Source organism: Leishmania braziliensis, assembly GCF_000002845.2.
Source record: "Leishmania braziliensis MHOM/BR/75/M2904 contig, possible fusion of chromosomes 20 and 34".
Classification (NCBI taxonomy): Eukaryota; Euglenozoa; class Kinetoplastea; order Trypanosomatida; family Trypanosomatidae; genus Leishmania; species Leishmania braziliensis.
The window spans coordinates 469529-489057 of record NC_017948.1 but is presented as its reverse complement, the minus strand read 5'-3'; the positions used below and the strand labels follow the sequence as shown (position 1 = coordinate 489057).

Sequence of the window (19529 nt, the reverse complement as noted above, 5' to 3'; positions counted from 1 at the left end):
CTTCCACATAAACGCGCAGCTAAAAAGGTGTAAAGCCCTCATAACAATGGAAGTACATTACAGATGCACATATATGCACACACGTGGTCAAACGGGAAAAGCGGGGGGTAGCGATGGGGTGGGGCTATGGGAGGCGACACGATAACGTGCTGCAGCACCTACATAAATCTGCCACCGCCGGCTTCACTACAGGACAGCAACAACAGTGGCAAACAGCAAAAGCGTTCCATTTTGCTCCTCCATAAATGGCGCCCCGACACAAGCATCTGGCGCTGGTGTCTTGAGGTCATCGTTCTCTCCATATGGTTGCACGCAGCGCGGCGGAACTTCACACACGTGTGCGCATATTTAGACGCACATCTACGGCTGATGCAGAAGAAAACGTGCACCCCACACACACACACACACACACACACACACACACGGTCAGCTCGCTTTCATTCCCACTTTAGCCAGACGATTGCCGCTGTTGTCGCCCATGACGGGGTAGGCGTCCATATTCGACTTGAAGCCTTCGATTTTCCCCTCTACAAACATCTCCGTCCTGCCAGGCATCACCATGACAGTGGCAACCCACTCGCCCTTCTCCCTCTCTAATAACTTTGTGCTCCCGAGTGCGGTTAGCTCGCAGCCAGTAGTGAAGATGACCTTGATGACCATGTTGTACTGCGTTGTGTCGTTGTAGAAGGCCCACGTCTCCCCCCCCTTCTTCTTCTTAACGATGCGGAAGAGAAGACCATTGTCCTTATCAAAGCCCTTCACCACCTCATCGCCCTTGAAGGCGGGGCTGCCATTCTTGTACGTGACCCCTCGCTTGGTGGAGTTTGAGCCGCCCATCTCTCACCTCCACTTTTTGTTTAATGGGTAGTAAGAGTCCACTATGTGAGGCCCCCACCCAATAAATATGAAAAAAATGTGCGACACACCTCGCTCTCACCCGTTTGGGCTTGCCGTTGCCGTTGTCGAAGCTGCTCCGACGCCCACTCACAAGGACAAGAGACGCAGCGGAGAGTAGGAAATTGCTGGTGTTGACATCGAATCCGTCGTTGTCGTTGTGCACCGCAGAAAAGAGAGGGGATGGGGGGAAGGAAAGAAGGAGAGGGATGACAAAACGACTGGGGATGGGTGGGTCGGGTGGCAGAGAGAGAACGCAAACAATAGAGAGAGAATAGGGAGGACATACATGCCGTTGCTGCCCTTGCTCGACGCTTTTTTTGTGGTTGCTGTCTTTCTCCATGCTGAATGAGAGGCGCACACAGACGCATGTGTGCTCGACAGCCGAACGTGGGGGAGAGGGAGAAGTGCTCAAGGGGTGTGCTTTCCTTTTCGTCCTCCATTTTTTTTTTGCACCCCTACAGTCCAGAGTTCGGCTTCTCTTTCGATGAAAAATACGCCAGAGAAACGGAGGGGGAGGGAAAGAGGAACCATGGCGCCCAAGTCACTGAGCGGTGGTGTCCCCAGTCAATCGTACATCCATGCGTGCCTGTGTGCGTGTCCATCCCTTTGCGCGCTTCTCGCCGTCGAGCCTACTCGTCCTCCACAATGGCGCCGCTCTGGTCGCCGCTAGTGTCGAGCGCCTCGGGGGAGACAGAGAAATCCACCGCCATGGTGCGATTGCTGTAAACACTGGTCATCGTGTTGGGGAGGAGCTGACCTGAGTGGTAACTCGACTAGGGTACCAGCGTAGGCAGCCTCGAGCTCCGGTCGGCCTCGTAGCCCGGCGCACTGCCCTCTAGTGCGATGCCCAGCGACGTCTCACCTTCACTGAAGCCTGGATGCGGGTGTGGAGATTGAGGGTGACAACAGCGCTGTATCTGACACGTGGTCCAGAGCCACGCGCCATCGCCCGTTACCTGAGGAAGTTAAGTCGGCGTTGGGGGAAGTTATGACGACCTTACCGCGGTCTCGTCTGCCACGTTGTCGTCGTTGACCTCAGCACCCTTGTCACTGCCATCGGCGACTTGCGCTTGCTGGATCCTGACGCTGTGCTTACTAGCCACATCACAGTTTGGTGGAAGGGAAGGAGCGGTGGTATGTGGGATAAGAGGGTGGAGCCTGTGGAGAGAGGGGTTGGGTGAGGAGTGAGGGAGCGAGCACAAGCACACAATACGCAAGGAAAGAGGCAAGAAAAACGACAGAGAGGCGGACGCTTGCGGCACGCGATCACAGGAAGAGGAAGAGAGAGCTGATGAAGTAATCCCCAGCTGCAGTGAGAGAGAGAGAGAGACACAGGCCTATACACACGCAGAGAGTACAAAAATACAAGTAGAGCAGAGGAGGGTGCGAGATGAAAAAGGAGGTTGAAGAAAATGGGATAAAGGGGGGGAGGCGAATGCGCGAAGACGTGGGGGTAGAGAAAGAGCGCCCAGCGCAACCACAAAGGTGTGCGACTGTGTGCGCATGCGTGTCTGGATGTGTGTGTGTGTGTGTGTGTGTGGGTGTGCTCTTAGGGGGGAAGATTACATCCGTGATGGAGTGCACGATACAATACACGAAGAGAGGAGTAAGCATAAGAACAGAGGTAGCAGTGGAAGGCAACACTGCCTGGAGAAGGCGAGGCGGTTGCGTAAGCGCTGAGAAGTGGTGGAAGGAACGGCGACTCTGGCAGGGACAAGCGCGCACACGAAACATCGAGTGTGCGACCACTGGAAGAAAATACAGTGGTAAGCGACGTCCGCCTCAAATGCTGACCGAGTCTGCAGAGCATCCCCGCAGTCTCAGCTGTCTCTGTGTAAGGGGCTGCGGGGATGCTCGAGTAGTTATGCTTTGGGTTCAACGGGCGTTCTGCTCTGTACACCCGACTAACATGGCGCGGCCCCTTCCAGCCCGCCCCTACGTCAGAGTTCGGCTTCTCTTTCGATGAAAAATACGCCAGAGAAACGGAGGGGGAGGGAAAGAGGAACCATGGCGCCCAAGTCACTGAGCGGTGGTGTCCCCAGTCAATCGTACATCCATGCGTGCCTGTGTGCGTGTCCATCCCTTTGCGCGCTTCTCGCCGTCGAGCCTACTCGTCCTCCACAATGGCGCCGCTCTGGTCGCCGCTAGTGTCGAGCGCCTCGGGGGAGACAGAGAAATCCACCGCCATGGTGCGATTGCTGTAAACACTGGTCATCGTGTTGGGGAGGAGCTGACCTGAGTGGTAACTCGACTAGGGTACCAGCGTAGGCAGCCTCGAGCTCCGGTCGGCCTCGTAGCCCGGCGCACTGCCCTCTAGTGCGATGCCCAGCGACGTCTCACCTTCACTGAAGCCTGGATGCGGGTGTGGAGATTGAGGGTGACAACAGCGCTGTATCTGACACGTGGTCCAGAGCCACGCGCCATCGCCCGTTACCTGAGGAAGTTAAGTCGGCGTTGGGGGAAGTTATGACGACCTTACCGCGCTCTCGTCTGCCACGTTGTCGTCGTTGACCTCAGCACCCTTGTCACTGCCATCGGCGACTTGCGCTTGCTGGATCCTGACGCTGTGCTTACTAGCCACATCACAGTTTGGTGGAAGGGAAGGAGCGGTGGTATGTGGGATAAGAGGGTGGAGCCTGTGGAGAGAGGGGTTGGGTGAGGAGTGAGGGAGTGAGGGAGCGAGCACAAGCACACAATACGCAAGGAAAGAGGCAAGAAAAACGACAGAGAGGCGGACGCTTGCGGCACGCGATCACAGGAAGAGGAAGAGAGAGCTGATGAAGTAATCCCCAGCTGCAGTGAGAGAGAGACACACGCCTATACACACGCAGAGAGTACAAAAATACAAGTAGAGCAGAGGAGGGTGCGATATGAAAAAGGAGGTTGAAAAAAATGGGATAAAGGGGGGAGGCGAATGCGCGAAGACGTGGGGGTAGAGAAAGAGCGCCTAGCGGAACCACAAAGGTGTGCGACTGTGTGCGCATGCGTGTCTGGATGTGTGTGTGTGTGTGTGTGTGTGGGTGTGCTCTTAGGGGGGAAGATTACATCCGTGATGGAGTGCACGATACAATACACGAAGAGAGGAGTAAGCATAAGAACAGAGGTAGCAGTGGAAGGCAACACTGCCTGGAGAAGGCGAGGCGGTTGCGTAAGCGCTGAGAAGTGGTGGAAGGAACGGCGACTCTGGCAGGGACAAGCGCGCACACGAAACATCGAGTGTGCGACCACTGGAAGAAAATACAGTGGTAAGCGACGTCCGCCTCAAATGCTGACCGAGTCTGCAGAGCATCCCCGCAGTCTCAGCTGTCTCTGTGTAAGGGGCTGCGGGGATGCTCGAGTAGTTATGCTTTGGTGTTCAACGGGCGTTTCTGCTCTTGTACACCGCGACCTATACAGTTGGGCAGGAGGCGGTTGGATGAACGGATATGTGGGGGGTGCGTAGTGCAGAAGCCTCTGCAACCCCCGACAGACGTCAAAGGCGCCCTCACCCGTCTGCGTGTGACTGGGCCTTTATTGGGGTGAGGGAGGGAAGAAGACACACAGACATACGTGCACATAAGCACAAACGATCATTACGCGCAGGTTAGGCACTACTCAGGTACACAGAGAAGGACACGCGTCACTTAAACAAAAAAATTCAACACAAAACTCCGCAAACGCGAGGTAAGGGAGACTGCGCGGTGAGAAGCAGAAGACCCGAGGCCAAAGGGCGCCCCTAACAAAACGCAGAGGTGCACAGAGGAGGGGGTGCGAGCAGTGCCCCCTCCCTCCTCACCCCATCTTCGCTTTCTTCGCTGCCGCCTCTTCACTGTTGCCCCCGCCAGTCTCGGCAGCACCAACGTCGCGCATGGCGGAGACGGGGTCGTTGTGAACAAGCAGTTCCACCATCGACAACAGCATCTTGCGGTCATCCATCTCCGCCTCCCACTCCTCAATGGCGTCCGCCATGGCGTCGTCGTCCTCCTCATCCATCTCCTCGTCTTCCTCCGGGTGGGGTGGCATCTCGCTGAACACCTCCAGCACGCTGGGGCCCTGCGTCGAGGAAAGAGCGGAGGCGGCCGAACCACCGTTGCTCGAACGCGGGCGCTTGCTGCCTGGGGCAGCATCATCTTCCTCGGTCTTCTCGTCGTCGCCCAGCTGTGGCCCGTGCCCGTCCTTCCACGTCACACCTGAAAAGCGCCAACCCTCCTCCACGTGCGGTACCTCATCCTCCTCATCCGACTCACCATCCAGCATCTCAACCTCCTCGGCCCAGAGCTCCGTCTCCTCGAAAAATGGATTTGGCCTGAAGCGCAGCGTGATGCGATGGCCCTTCTCCATATACACCACCTCGATGTCCTCCAGATACGTCTTGAGCAGCTCCTCATCGTACGGCCCAAGGAAGTGGGGCGTAGTCGTCGACTCGCGGTCCTTCATCTGCAACTGGGTGATGAGCGCAAGCGCCCAGAAGTTTGCAGGCAGCTCCTTCTTCACCATCAGCTCCGAAACGGCTTCACGGCGCGCCGTGAAGATCGCATTTCTTCTTTTGTTGTACTTCATATAACACGCCTCCACCTCGGTGTACATCTCCTGCTGGAGGCTATCCAGCTTCGTCTGGATTTCCTTCGCCTTCTCCATCCTTGTAGGCCTGCTGGCTTCGGTGTGTGTGTGTGGGGGGGGGGGGGGGGGTGCAGTGCACTGAAATGAGAACCCACAGACCACGATGTGTGTGGTCTTGCGGGGTGGCGTGAACAAACGCTTAGGGGGATGATGATGGTAAGGGCCAGCTGTGGGGGAAGGGTAGTGGAGGGGAGCGACTGCGTGCGTACGCGCGTGTGTGCTCTTGCTGGGGCTGCTGTAGTAGTAGCCTTGTAGGGAGAGGCGTGTATGCGTGTGAGCACAATGGGGTTGAGGCAGAGAAGATGGCGATGCCAAGCAAGCAGTGACGACTCGCCCAAGCCGTGTCCGCGAACAAACGCCCGATAGGGAGAAAGAAAGACGCGACGGAGGGACAGTGAAGATATGCATGATGTGTGTGACCAAATCTTGGTGAAGCACCAACAGCAACAGGTGTACATTCATAGCGTGCACGTGGGAACAGAGGCACATGGAAGTACAGAGAGAAATCTTTAGAAGGCGACTCTTCCTTTCCTCCCCTTCGCTCTCGCACCGAATGAACTCGGCTCGGGTGACCGGAGAGAAAAGGCAACGCGCTCAACAAGAACTCCTGTCCGCCTTTCCACTCGCCACGCGCACTCTAGGGTGGGAAAACAAAGACAGAGAAACAGAGCTGCACACATACATGCGCATCTCAGTCACCCCCTCCCCAAGGTCAGTGGGAGACTGAATGAGTATTTTTTTTTTATTTAGCGGGTACGCTTGTGCACGTGCATATTTGTTTACTGCTCATATGATCAAAGCTGGAGTTCACTGGTGCTCATGTGGTAGTGCCGGGGAAGTAGTGTGAAAGGATGGAAGAAACGATACACAGGCAGGCACATACTCGTCCTTTTTTCTCTCTTTGTTTTCCAGCTTTGTGTGCCCACGTCAGATGCACAGACGCGCGTAAAGGCGCATTGGCATTCGTCTTAGCTCACGTCTCTCCGCACCCCATCCACTCTCTCTCTCTCTCTTTGGCATCTGCCTCCTCATTTGCTTCCCCCCTCCCTCCCTCCCTCCCTCCCCTGCCGCTCCCTGATGATCGCCTCACCTCCCAGGTGCGTGTGAGCGCATGAGAGCACCACTGGGGGAGGGGGGAGGAGGGGGGGGGGGGGGGAAGAAAGAGAGAGAGAAGAGTGGAGGTGAAGACGTAAGGGCTACATAAGACACAGGTGACATGCGTGTGCGTGTGTGCTTGTGAACGGCATTGGCACTCAATGGGCACGTGCACTTTTTTTCCCCTTTTCCCACCGACATCCCCACCACCACCATCCGCCTCCCCCCTTATCAGGAGAGACAAGGAAGAACAAGAGGGAAGAAGAAAAAGGAGAAACGAGGTAAATACACAACAGAGCATCCGACACGCACACACAGAAGCATTACTTACATGCGTGTGCACACTCGAGAGGAGAGAGCGAAAGTGATGAATTACAAGGGCATGACCAGACGGAGAGAGGGAGGGAGAAAAAAATCAATAAATAAAACGACACTGGAAATGGCAAAGAAGCTGTGGTGGAAGAAACATAAATTTAGAGGAAGAGGGAGGGAGAAAGCATGCGCCTACGAGCACAGACACACACACACACACACACATGCATGCATACATACACGTCAAAGGGAAAGCGAAGGCAAAGCGAAAGAAGAAACAGAACGGAATCACAACTTCGAGTCACCAGAGACGGAAAGAGCGAGGAATGCTGATGGCATGCCCTGGGTGCATGCATGCATGTGTATATATATATGTGTTTGCCGCTTAATTTATGTTGCTGTTGCGCTGCTTGTCTGTCTTCCCATTTTCCGCTTCTTTGAGCATCGTTGAAACCAGTAGGATCAAAAAAAGCTGACGCGGAACGTGTAGAACAAATTCGAAGAGAAAAAAGGGAGAAAGAGAGGGAGGGTAGACACAATGTGGCCAGACACACAAGCACGCACACACAACCATACACGTGCATACATGCACAGACGCGCACACATAGAGGCAGAGACACCGCTACACAAACACCGACTCGCACGGGCACACCTAAAGAAAAAAAAGAAGCGAAAAAAATGAGGAAGTCGAGATGCAGACTGCAGCGCCGACAGGGATGAAAGGGGCACGTAGTGGGAGGGAAAAGAGACGTTGACGTGACCGAGTTTACACACACACACACACTGCTTACCCCTTGATCAGTGGGCACGATCCTTCATGTGTGCACACACTTTCCTCCGAATTGAGAGCAAATAACAAGACAACGAGCCAGAGAGGGAAAGGGAGAAAACAAAATGGCGCAGTCTCGTCATCACACTATCATGATGATTGTAGCATCACCTGTGTGGGCGCGGAGTGTGTGAAGGGGGTACCCCGAGGAGAGAGGGGAAACTGGACTGCCTCTATGCATGCGTGTGCGGTGCTGCGGGTGGTTGCGTGTTGGGAGAAAACAGGGAAGGGCGAGGCAGGAGCACAGACAGAGGCGGTCGCTCGCTTTCCCTCTCTGCCTAGTGAAGGGGGGTGCCACAAGAGAGAAAACAAAACGTATGGCAGAGGGAAAAGAAAGCGGCAAGGAGGAGGAAAGGGGGGAGTCAAACCAGCAAACAACCAAGCGGGGGATGAGGCGGCGTGTAGACGCACAACGCATCCATGCACCCGCCTATGAGCCGCAAGAGACATCAACAACAGAAGAAATAAAACAACAGTAAAAGAGACTTGAAGGGATTTTTCGTTTTCATTTTTCTTCGCGTAACAAGTCGGCTATATGGAGGAAGAAGGGGGGAAGAGATGGGCGTGCCTCCTGCAAGGAGGGGGCTGAGAGGGAGACAAGAAAAATGTGTGTGTGTGCGCTTAACGCACATGGGGAAAGTGGCTGAGGGCGTATGAGCGCGTTGGCAGAGCACAGCAGGAAAGACGCGAAAAAAAAGGGAAAGAGACACTTCGGCCAGGGAAGCTGAGTCGCACAAGACGCATAGGGAGACGCGCAACAGCACAGGCACATGCACGTATACACACAAAAAAAAATTTCACAGCCTGAAAACATGTGCGTCAGCGGACGTGCTTGAGTGGACGCGTGGGTGTGTGTGTGTGTGTGGGGGGGTCGACCTTTTCGCGCCCTGCTCACCTCCACTCGCTGCACTACGTCTCTCGCTCTTTCGCTCGGCCCATTGCACATTTCGACCGCACCTTCTTCCGTTCGTTCACGTTTTCAAGTATTTTTTCCTCCGATATTTGTCTATTGCGGGTTGCTGCCGAGCTCGTCTCCGTTCTCAGCCTCCCTCGCAGCCTTCTTGGCCGCCTTCTTCTCCTCCTTGCGGCGCTCCTTGTACTCTGTCGTCAGCAACACGGCGTTCACTACCGAGGTAAAGCCTACCACATCACCCTGGATGAAGGGCTCCGTCATGCACGGGTAAACAATCGTCTTGGCCACCCAGCCGCCATCCGGGTCCTCGGAGAGGTACGTGTTGCCTAGCGCCTGGAGGTTACGCGAATGCGGGCCAAACGTCACCTTCACGTGGAACTCGTACTTCTTCGAGTCGCTGTAGAAGCCCCAGCACTTACTCTTGCTGTTCACAAGGCGGAAGAGAAGGCCATTCTTCTCCTCAAACACTGGCACCTTCTCGTCGTGGGAGAAATTGACGGGGCCATCGTAACGGAACTCACCCTGAGCGTGCGACTGCTTGTTCCCCATGGCTTCTGACGTACGCGCGCGTGTATGTCTGTGATGTGCGGGGATGTGCGCTGTTTCTTAGAAAACGAAAGGTACAGACCCGAGTAAGCAGTGCAAGAGAGATTGCTGGTGATGAAAGAGCGAATGAGGTGAGCAGCAACTTTGAGATGCCTCTCGGATGCGGAAGTCTCAACTTGAAAAAAAAAAAACGTACAAAAACACACTAAGACGGGGAGGGGGTGATGGAGAGAGCACGACAGATTAGAGCACGTAATAGAGAGTGAGAGGACGAGTAAGACAGAGAAAGAAAGAAAGAGCAACAGCAGCAACTTCGGGGAATAAATGAGTGCATGAATGGGGAGAAGAGCAGGCGACCCCGAAGATGATTTGTTGCGCTTATCTTGTATGTATCCTCGTCGCTGAGACCGCAACGGGAACTGCGGTAGCCAAAGACAGACAGACGCGCCACACACTCCCCTGCACACCCTGTAAGCAGATGCGTCTACATGATGGGGCCTCCAACTTGGTGAAGTGCAGGAGAGAGGGAAGACTACGGACCGAGGCTTACACGCACAAGCATACGTCCACGAAGGGTGCATCGTCGCCGATGATCAACCTCGACGTGAGGGCTTGCGCACGCCAGCGGCTTTGCATGTATAGGCAGGTGTGTTTCTTCGCAACATGACATCGGAGAAAGAGGAGGACTACAAGAACATGTGGAGGTGGCGGGTGATGAATGAGGCAGGACGGGAAAAGAAGAAAGATGGGCAGTGAGAGGAGAGTTCATAACAGCAGAGACTCCACAAGGGGGAAAGGGGTCAGAAAAAAAATGAGGGGTCGTAACTTTTCTCTCTCACTAACCACGCGCACATATGCACACAGAGAGAGAATCCACCCGCTTCCCAAAACAGAACAAAAAATTAAACACAAAACATGAGCACATGGAATCAACGAATAAAGACAGAGAAGACAAGGCCCGACGGAGAAATCGGGAAGAGCACTAAACAAGGTCGAGAAAGACAGACAGACAAGGACGAACAGCGCGCAAGGGGGTAGAGAAGTTGTCAACTGCATTCAGAAACCGTCCCAGCTGCACGCAACTTGCTGCTTCTACGGCTGTGTTGGGAGTGCGGCACAGAATAATCATCGATGAAAAGATCACCAGAGCAGGGAAGAAGAGGCTGAAGATTCCCCTCGCTTCTCTGTCCTCTCCCTCCTTGTTCTGCGTTTCTTCACTCGTATGAGGGGAAGCACCTTCCTCAACACGCCCATTCTCTGCAATGAGAGGTGAGCCAAACGCCCCTCAACCCCCTCCCGCCCCTACCTTGTCAGAGACCTACTGCGTCGCGCCAAGCAGCGCTGGATATGCGGTACAGCAACGCGCCAGCTCGGTCATCGGTGCACGACCTCTTGTCCCAAGCTCCGCCCATCCAGCCACCCGTTCCGCAGGCCGCCTCACAGCCGCTCCCATTCTGCTGGTCGCCACCGCCAGGCGTGGCTCGGCATTGGCAGGGGGTAGGGGGGCTGCCTGGCTTCGCCACACAGAGAGTGGGGGCACTGGACCCTGAGAGGCCACGCGCTGAGGGGTGTCCCAGCCCCACCGACATCAGAGGAAGGGAAGGGGGTTGAAGAAAACGAAGGTACAGGAGAATGAAAGGAAAGGGGTGGCAATGGAGAAGTACTCACGCGCATGCGCCACCCGACCGAAATAGGTGACTCAGCAGGTAAGCAGAGACACGTGCACGTATGCTAATATATCCCAGGCGTTACCTGTTGCATCCGCGACCACGGAGAAACGGCGGGCGCCAGGGAAAAGAGAGGAAGGAATAAGCGAACGAAGCTTGCCACGTCTGGGTGGGGCTGTGGGACGTGCGAAGCGCTACAACTGCCGTGCACACACACACACACCTTACAGTGTGAGCAGCGGGGGAGAGGTACTGAATGGTTGTGGAAGAACAGAAGTGGCGAGGCTCACGCCGCAGCAACGGCAGGCTCGAATCTGCCCGTCTTGAAGTCGAGAACCGAGCACCTCCACATGTACCCCTTAATGGGTCCCTCCACGAAGGCTACAGTGGCACCTGCCGGCACGGCCACCTCCGCCTTCACGCGACCGTTGTCGAGAGGTTCGAGTTGTACGGGACTCGCCGCATCCTCTGCAGCCCCGTGCGCGCGCGCCGCGCGTAGCGCCTCTGCGTGGAAGAAGGTCGCCTCCACTGTGGCGTCGCTCTTGCTATCGTTGAAAATGGTCCAGCGAGCCTCCTCCACCGCCGGCGCCTTCTTCTCGCCTTCCTCAGTGCTGCTCTCTTCGCCCTCTGGGTTTGAGTGAGGGCACGGCTTGTGGAAGGGCGGGGTGATCAGCAGGAAGATACTCGCTGTCTTGCCGTACATGAAAACCAGCTTTGCCGTCGCGTCCTCCTTGTAAGGTCCGAGCACCTCTGGGTCGATGGCGGCGAAGCGCGTCTTCATGCCGATGGAGAGGGCCTTTACCTCTTGGTTGGAGGCATGTGCATCGGCATTTTGCGCACTGGAGCCGCAGCCCATGTTTTCCCGCTTTGACTGGTCGATTTGGGCCTGACGGAGGGCGACTATAGAAAGCGTGTATGTGAGGCGTGTGTTGTAGTGGGCTTGCTGTAGGTGGCCCGCGATATGTATACTCTGAAGGAATGATGTGTTTGTGTGTCACAAGAGGTGCTGCTGGTGCTGTTCGGCTGTTCCGTCTCCCTTTCGTCGGGTACGCGCGTGATAGAAGACTGAAGGGGGAAAGAGAATAAAGGAGGCGGTGATTGAGCGCAGATGCGGATGAGAAGAGTGTGGGGAGAGGGACGTAGAAACATAAATGACTTCCGTTAACGTGTGCGTGTAGAGTTGCGGTGGCAGCGGGCACAACCATGGCGAGAGGGGGGGGGGGTAGAAGAAGGGGAAGTGAAGGGGGCAGGGCCCCCAACGCGGCAGAAATGTCAGTCCAGAGGCCATGTGTTGCACATCAGCTGAATGTGTAGGGAGGAGTCGCCATCCGTATATAAAAACTCATGAAAAATGATGAGGGAGATGAGCCAGTAATGCTTGAAGGGTCTCGCCTCACCTGGAAGTGTGCAGTTATGCAACTGGGATGATGCAGTTGTGGCAGTAGCCTTGAGCTGCTTGGCTGCGCATACACGCGACAGGGGTACAGAGAAGAATATCGGACGAAAATAAATACGCGCAGGAAGAGAGGATGGGAAAGGAATGAGGAAAGTCCCAAAGACAAACGCGATGCCGCGACCAACTTCCGCCACTCATTCTTAGCGGCCCTCGTCCATCAGCACTGGACGCCTTTTCTTTTTTCGTTTAGCGCCTCCATTTCGCCACAAACAAGTCCACAAGCAGACGTCTGCAACCACAGCTCACCTACGCCACTGCTGCGCCACGGCTATGTCAAGGAGTCGGGCTGACCAACACCGTCTGGCGTCGCACAGCCCCATTGCTATTCCATTGCATGCTGCGCAGGCTAGGCCCAGGATGACGCTCGGCATAGCTGCAACGCATCAAAGACAGAAGAAAAGTAGGCGGGTGCGTATATTCGCTGGATTGTCCACACGGCGCGTGGTGTGCTGGTCCAACCGCTATCATGACCGCACGTCACTTCGGCACAGCGTCAGCCCAGACCTGTCCCGCCGACACCAAGAGTGGGTACTAGACCCTGATACCAGAGTGAGGTGACCGGCATTACGAGGGAACACCAGCACGGCAACAGCAGAAGAGAGCGGTGAAAGAAAGAGTGACAAGGGGGGAGGAGGTTGGGAAGGCATGAAAACAGAAAATGTACATGAAATGCCCCGCAGGAAACGAGAACGAGAACGAGAGAGAGAGACAGACAAGCTGAGAGAGAGAGACGCGGATAGAAAATACGTTCCAGGGAAGAGAGGAGGAGTGAACAGATATAGATATGCACACCTGCACACACATACACACATGCGCTGAGCCACAATCCGGACGTACAGCAGAAAAAAACAAAAAATAAATAAACGGTGGCAACATAATACGCGTAAGAAAAAATGAAAAAATGAGCGAGCGAAGAAAAAGACAGAAAACGACACAGAGGAGCACCGACGTGACTGTCGTCATTCGCATCCGCGCACGTGAGATGGATGGTGTATGTGTCATGATATGTGCCTCTTGCTGTCCCTCTCTTCCTGTCAACTACGCACATGTAGTGAGAGAGGTATCATCCCTGCGCAGAGCTCTACGGACGGCAACAACGCACTACCAGCGTCTCTACATACACACACACATGCAGGCATGCGTGGACAGATCCCCTCCCGCTGCACTGACCTCCACATAGCCCTTCTCGTTTCTACCGCGAAGGAAAGAGCCACACAGACCGATTTAGTTCCTATCACGCCTATGAACGTCCTCCCTCTTTTTCCTAGAAGGAGATGTGGAGGGAGGAGGTGCTGGTGCTATACAACTGGACACCCTCCAAAGGGGCGTGACTGCGGGGTATAGAACAGTCCTTGTCCAAGTCGTCTATTAAGCTTTTGATGCCCAGCACTGGCAGCTCCAGTACCCCAGCTGCGTTTCCCATCTCGCCTGCACGTGTGGCTGTAGTATCTGCTGCAGGCCACGCTAGAACAGCGGCAGCCGCTGCCGGCGCGTCGTAGCTAGAGGGGTTTCCGGCCCCCTCAGAGTGATTTTCATCATTGGCGCTCTTTTCCGCAGTTTTGCAGCGGCGCTGAAGTGACAGACGGTTCCAGTATGGCGCAGCAGACGTTTTCGCTGCTGCCATAGTCGCATCAGCAGCGTGCCCAGCGGAATTGGTTAGAGTTGTCGCTGAGGCCACAGAGATAGTGGACCGCCCCAAGTCGGGCGGCGCGACGTTCGGCGTGTCTGACGAGAGAGGTGGGATGAAATTGGCGTCTTTTGGTGTTCCTCTAGCAGCAGCTGTAGGCGGTGGCGCCATGGCACTGCCTGTGAGGCAAGAGGGGGCAAGACTGGATCCGTGCGCAGACGCGGCCCCGGCGGTCGTCTCTGTTGGTTTCTCCAAGAACATCAACTTGTGCCGGTACCCCTTTACATTCACCGATTCACCCTTCTTCTTGAGGTTGCGCACCAGCTCTGGTGTGAGCATGCGGCCCAGCACCGCGATGCTGGCTAACTTATCGAATGGAACGAGATGCGTGTCGATCTTGTAGCCCAGAACCTCACCCTCCGCCAAGTACACTGTCGCCCCTGGCGCAAGCACCACGAACACTTCTACAGCAGCCGCACCAGAGGCTCGCTTCTTGAATTCTGCAAGCTTTTCCTCCTCCATGGGTGTCTTGGGGGCAGGAATGGCAGCTGTCAATACCTCCACGGCCATCGGCTGCACCTCCACGTAGCTGCGAGTGCTGCTACACATGCTCTGCAGCTGCAACTTCATCTCCTTGGAAGAGAGGGAGGTGTGAGAAAGCGGAGTCGGACGGCAGCAAATCCGCAAGTCTCCAGGGACCGGCGTCGCTGCCGTTATGGTCCTGCCAGACGAGTCCATTGGTGTCTCCTCCCCAGGGATGAGGTTCTTCTGGTTCGTGGGCTTCTCCTCCGCCCGGTAGCACAACAGCGCCGAAACCTGCGCCTCGTGGGTCCTACTATCGTTGAACAAGAACCACCGCGTCCGTTGTGGCACGCGGAGGAGCGTGATGCGCGAAAGCTGCCGACGTATGCGCGGCGGGATAACACCATCACCGCCAGTGGCACCTACGTTCGGCAAGACTGATGCTACCGAGGTACTTTCCCTGCCTTGGCCTTCTTCAGGCTTGCGGAAATGACTCTGCTTCGCAAGCACGGAGCACATTGGGATGGTGACTAGTGGCGTGCCATGCTTTCCTTCTATAGTCGTGTCGCACGCCGCATTACTTGAGCCAGCGCTAGACGGCGGTGGAGAAGCGAAGCTAGAGGTCAGCCCTTTGGGCCTTTTTGACGAAGCGAGCTGCGCGCCGTCACCGCCACTGTCGCTGGTGGGGCTACGCCACCTTGGCATCGCTTCGCTGCGGTGCGGAGATGGTGGATCAGGGAGCGGTGCATCTTCCGCTGGGTGACTTCCCGCGTTTACGGCGGCATGGACCGGCGACAGCACCGAGACAAGCTTTGTTGCCGCCGCTCCGTTGTTGCCGCCTCGCAACGGTCTCGGAGTGCCAGCCACAGAGTCTTCACAACTGCCTCCCTCTCCTAGCGCCAGGGGTGTGCGGACGGTGCTGCTGAAGACGGAAAAGCTAAAGCCTTTCTTCACGATTTTCGAGCGTGGAGACGTCAGTTTTTCGGACATCTTTGAGGTGGCCAACTGCGCACCATCGCCGCCACCACCGGCCATGGCGTTCACTCCATGCTCATCGTCTGTCGACAGCGGGACGAGTCGGCCTTGCTCATCAACTGCGATGCTGAGAAGGAAGCACGAGCTGAGAGACGGGTGAAGGCTGGGATTCCTGAGGAGGTCATTCGCGGCGGCCACGGCATTCGCCTCCTCCCTGTCTGCGGTGCTATCGCCGCCACGCTTCTTCTTCCTCTTGGCATCGGCAATAATTTGCGCTGCACATCTTTTCGAGTCCTCCGACACAACCGGCAAGCTGCGGAGCTGAATGACGCGTGCCATGCACCCGCCTTGCGGATGGCACAGCAGCCCGTCTGGACCGCGTGTTGGCAGCGTCGATGCAGGAATGAGTTGCGCATTAGGCATAAAGTTGTAGAAGAGCGGACACGTCGGCAATGGCACGCCGGCGTCACCAGCGCTTGCCGTACTGGAACCAGCGCCCATAGAAACGACGTGACGTGCGCGGTGTTGACTCCTTGACGGAGACAGTAGAAACAAGAAGGGCAATACACACGGACAGAGAAAGAGGAGGTAGTGGGGGAATGACACAGGCTTACCGAAGTGCCCACAATGGAGTGGGAGCGAGAAGAGGGGAGCTCAAGGACGTACACAAGATGAGAGGTGGTGCAAGAGGTACGTACGCCGACAGGAAAGGAAAGGGGATAAGAGCAAGAGATCAGGAGCGAGGAAACCGCAGAGCGTTTTGTGTGCATAGGCCAACACTGTCCACCTCAATAACGCAACCACGCGCACATCCACGCGTACACATAGATGGAGGTGCTCAAGAAAGAGAAAAACTGCCCCAAACGAGCACAGGGGCATATGCACACACGCCATCGGTGCACATGACCAGCAACGTCGTTGGCAGGCAAGGTACAGATATTAACCACCAAATCGTTTTTTGGGGCTTTCACAAAGGGTTGCCTTCATGAAGGCACATATAATTGTCTACCGCATCTTTTCTTTCATGTGTGTGTGTGTGTGTCTGTATGGGTGTGTAATGCGTGTGGGTGTCGCCAGCCTGTCAGATGATGCAAGAGACACGTAGACATGCATAAGTGAGAATTCAGACGCCTCACCGTCAAGTCAACAGTACCCTCTCCATATCATCATACCGACCCTTTTTTCTCCCATGACCTCCTCCGGTGCAACGGGTCAAGAAGCCAGTGCACCTCATCGTATTCCCCCCTCCCTTTCACCAAGCAAGTACGAGAGAGGAGGGTCTATGGAAACAGATAGAGGCGACGTGCTCTCGGAGAGAGAGAGAGAGAGACCCACGCACGCACACACACACACACACAACACGTGCTTCTGCACATACACGCATCAAAGTACAAGCACAGAGGACTGACGTACACATGGAGTCGCATGGAAAGAGCATGTGAGAAAGCAGCACCGTAAATAGGGAGGGTCGAAACGCTGGAGTGCAATACTGGAGAAGCGCATGCACACACACACACACACACACACAACACACAGAGAGACGTGTGAGTAACGAAGATGAAAAGACCCGCAAACGTATAAGGAGAGGCCACTGCCTACAAACTCGAGAAGCAGAAGAAAAAAAAAACCAACTTGCCCATCCATCAGCGCATCCCACTCATGCACGCCTCTTCGACCAACAAGAAGGGGGATGGTGCCAGAAAGCGATGGCACCGACACTAAACAAAGCGCACAAAGCTCAAAGCAAAGAAAACATATATAACGAAGGGATACAGAGAGCGAGTCTGGAGAGAGGCGGAAACAGATGACGTGGTGAAGAAGAGGAGGGTGGGAAGGCGAAAGGTGCACACCAAGAGAATGAAGGGCGTGGAGAAGGGAGAAAAATAGCAAGGCACGCTCACCATCCGACATTGACGCAATGCAAAAAAATAGCATGTATTCCGTGCATGCGTATGTGGGTGCGTGAGTGTGTCTGTGCCGAGAGCCATATAGCGTCTGGAGAGGAGACGGGGGAGGAGGAGCAGAAAGACGACACAACAGCAGCGACACCAGAATAAGGGAGGGGGGGGAATCCTTTTTAGCGCAAAGAGAATCAGTCCAACATGCGTACGCACCACGTACGCGCGCAGCTCCATCATACACATACACCCTAGACCACCTGCGACGTCGTGCTCTCCGCGCCATCGTTGGCCTTGCGATCGACCGCACAAACCTCCGCGAGAAAATGTGCGTTGGTGTCCTAGGGCGTCACCTTCGTCTCAGCCGCACTGCAGCGGAAGGCGTCGCCGGAGTCACGGACTTCTACGCAGTTGCAGCGGTAGCCTTGGCCTCTTCCCCCGTCTCCTCTGCATTCGCCAGTGAATTCCCCTCAATGGGTGCGTCAGGGAGCGGTATCCATCGGGCTTTGGGCCTCATCACGCACCTCGGCTGCACGGCTGTCATGCTCTTGACAAGCATCCTGACGGCCTCCGTCGCTGTTACTGGGGGAGCATCGTGCCTGCATCAAAGTCGGAGATATCGTCCAGTGGATCCGCGGCGTAGCACGTAATAAAGCCGTTGTACTCACCGCGCATGAACTTCTGGGTCTCCCCTGGTGCCACATCCAGAACCAGCCGGCACTCGCCCGTCTCCTCGTTGAGCATTATCTGGCGTGTGTTGCCAAGCGCCTTGACAGAGCTCTCCGGGCCGAAGGTGACAGACACTCGCATCACGTACATCGTCGTGTCGTTGTAGAACGCCCACATATGTCGCTTGTTGTTCACCAAGCGGAACAGAAGGCCGTTCTGTGTATTAAAGCAACGGTAGATTTGTTCGACCGGGAACTCCGCTGCGGGGCCCGGGCCAGCGTAAGGCGAGCCTTTGTCCATCACATGCTGGTCCTGGTTCTCCTGCTGGCGGAGCTTGGTAAAGAGTTCGTGTTGCCGATCGACAATAGCGCGCGGCTTCTCACTGGCAGAAACTGGCAGCTCATTAACAGTGCTCGGCTGCTCGTAATTCCTTGTGAGCATCTTGGACTTTGATAGCTCCTCAGAGGACTCGGTATCAGCCGCAGAAAGCGTTGACTCCGAGGTCGCGTTATTCTCGGTCGGCAAACTAGTGGCACATAGCTCTAAAGATGAGGTGAGCGCCCCGCACACCTCCCAGTTCTCTTCGACTTCACGCGGAGGCGAAGCAGGCGAAGCACTGATGATGGCGGCGATGGGAGAGGCCACAGTTGTAACCGGCGCATCGTCTAGATCGGACACGGGCTGCTCTGCCGCTTCATGCTCAGTGTTAGAATCTTTTCTAAGCCTCTCGCCGATGTTCTTGCTACCCTCACAGCCCATCTTGTGGTACGTGTTTGGCTGCTTTAGTCCAGAAAAGATGGACAAAAGGGAGTGAGAATGCGTGCGCCCTCGCCACTGGTCGCGATGCGTGCGTGTCTGAAGAGCGCGCGCAAGTAGCGCGGGAGGGAGTTGGTGCGGGAAGCCGGGGTCGTCAAAGTACTAAGGCCACAGAGACCACCCCAATAACTGCCAAGCAAGGCAAGTGAGCCACGACTACCGTAATGAGGGGAGGGTGGAGAAAATCAAGGCAGAGTGCAAGCAGAGGGAAGGAGAGAGGGGGGACAGTGTCACAACAACGAGAATCCCACACAACATAAAAGAGGCAATCTGTTTCACTCTGGTAAGAAAAGCAGCATTAGTACAGAGACGCCGCTTATGCGAGCGCACGGGCGTATGAGGAGGGGAAGGGACTATGTGAGTAAACTTCCCTTGAGAAGGAGGGAGAGAGAGAGAGAGGAAGGGTCCTTACGTACAAGATACGGGGGGCACGCGTCTGAAGAGAGGAGAAATCGCTGGAGGAGAAGAGGTAAGGAGAAAAAGGCACTGACAAATCCGTCGCCGTGGATCTTCGTGTGGAGGGGTGCGTGTGAGCGTTGAGGGGCTGGGCATGCGGTGCGTTCCATACACACCGGGCAAAGACGATAGAAGGGGAAGGAGTGTGCGGGGTTAAAGAAAGAAAAGGTAGCAAGAAAGACAGCTGCAACTGCAGGTTTGAATGGATGCATAACCATTACATGATGTGCAGACGCACGACAGTAGGCGGAG

General features: G+C 55.6%; 6 protein-coding genes across 6 annotated transcripts; all 6 read right to left on the bottom strand.

The window, feature by feature from the left end:
* Nucleotides 1–426: 426 nt before the first annotated feature.
* On the bottom strand, nucleotides 427–837 carry LBRM_20_5520 (putative calpain-like cysteine peptidase; the record flags this gene model as incomplete). The annotated part of the gene is made up of 1 exon (XM_003723053.1): nucleotides 427–837. The coding sequence occupies one exon, from the start codon at nucleotides 835–837 to the stop codon at nucleotides 427–429; it is 411 nt and encodes a 136-aa protein (XP_003723101.1).
* Nucleotides 838–4668: 3831 nt separating this feature from the next.
* On the bottom strand, nucleotides 4669–5514 carry LBRM_20_5510 (conserved hypothetical protein; the record flags this gene model as incomplete). The annotated part of the gene is made up of 1 exon (XM_003723052.1): nucleotides 4669–5514. The coding sequence occupies one exon, from the start codon at nucleotides 5512–5514 to the stop codon at nucleotides 4669–4671; it is 846 nt and encodes a 281-aa protein (XP_003723100.1).
* A 3224-nt stretch (nucleotides 5515–8738) lies between these two features.
* LBRM_20_5500 (putative calpain-like cysteine peptidase) lies at nucleotides 8739–9194 on the bottom strand (the record flags this gene model as incomplete). The annotated part of the gene is made up of 1 exon (XM_003723051.1): nucleotides 8739–9194. The coding sequence occupies one exon, from the start codon at nucleotides 9192–9194 to the stop codon at nucleotides 8739–8741; it is 456 nt and encodes a 151-aa protein (XP_003723099.1).
* A 1950-nt stretch (nucleotides 9195–11144) lies between these two features.
* Nucleotides 11145–11714, bottom strand: LBRM_20_5490 (conserved hypothetical protein; the record flags this gene model as incomplete). The annotated part of the gene is made up of 1 exon (XM_003723050.1): nucleotides 11145–11714. One exon carries the CDS (start codon nucleotides 11712–11714, stop codon nucleotides 11145–11147), a length of 570 nt encoding a protein of 189 aa, XP_003723098.1.
* Nucleotides 11715–13578: 1864 nt separating this feature from the next.
* On the bottom strand, nucleotides 13579–15939 carry LBRM_20_5480 (hypothetical protein, unknown function; the record flags this gene model as incomplete). The annotated part of the gene is made up of 1 exon (XM_003723049.1): nucleotides 13579–15939. One exon carries the CDS (start codon nucleotides 15937–15939, stop codon nucleotides 13579–13581), a length of 2361 nt encoding a protein of 786 aa, XP_003723097.1.
* A 1976-nt stretch (nucleotides 15940–17915) lies between these two features.
* LBRM_20_5470 (conserved hypothetical protein) lies at nucleotides 17916–18764 on the bottom strand (the record flags this gene model as incomplete). Its single annotated transcript, XM_003723048.1, has 1 exon — nucleotides 17916–18764. The coding sequence occupies one exon, from the start codon at nucleotides 18762–18764 to the stop codon at nucleotides 17916–17918; it is 849 nt and encodes a 282-aa protein (XP_003723096.1).
* Between the last annotated feature and the right edge of the window lie 765 nt (nucleotides 18765–19529).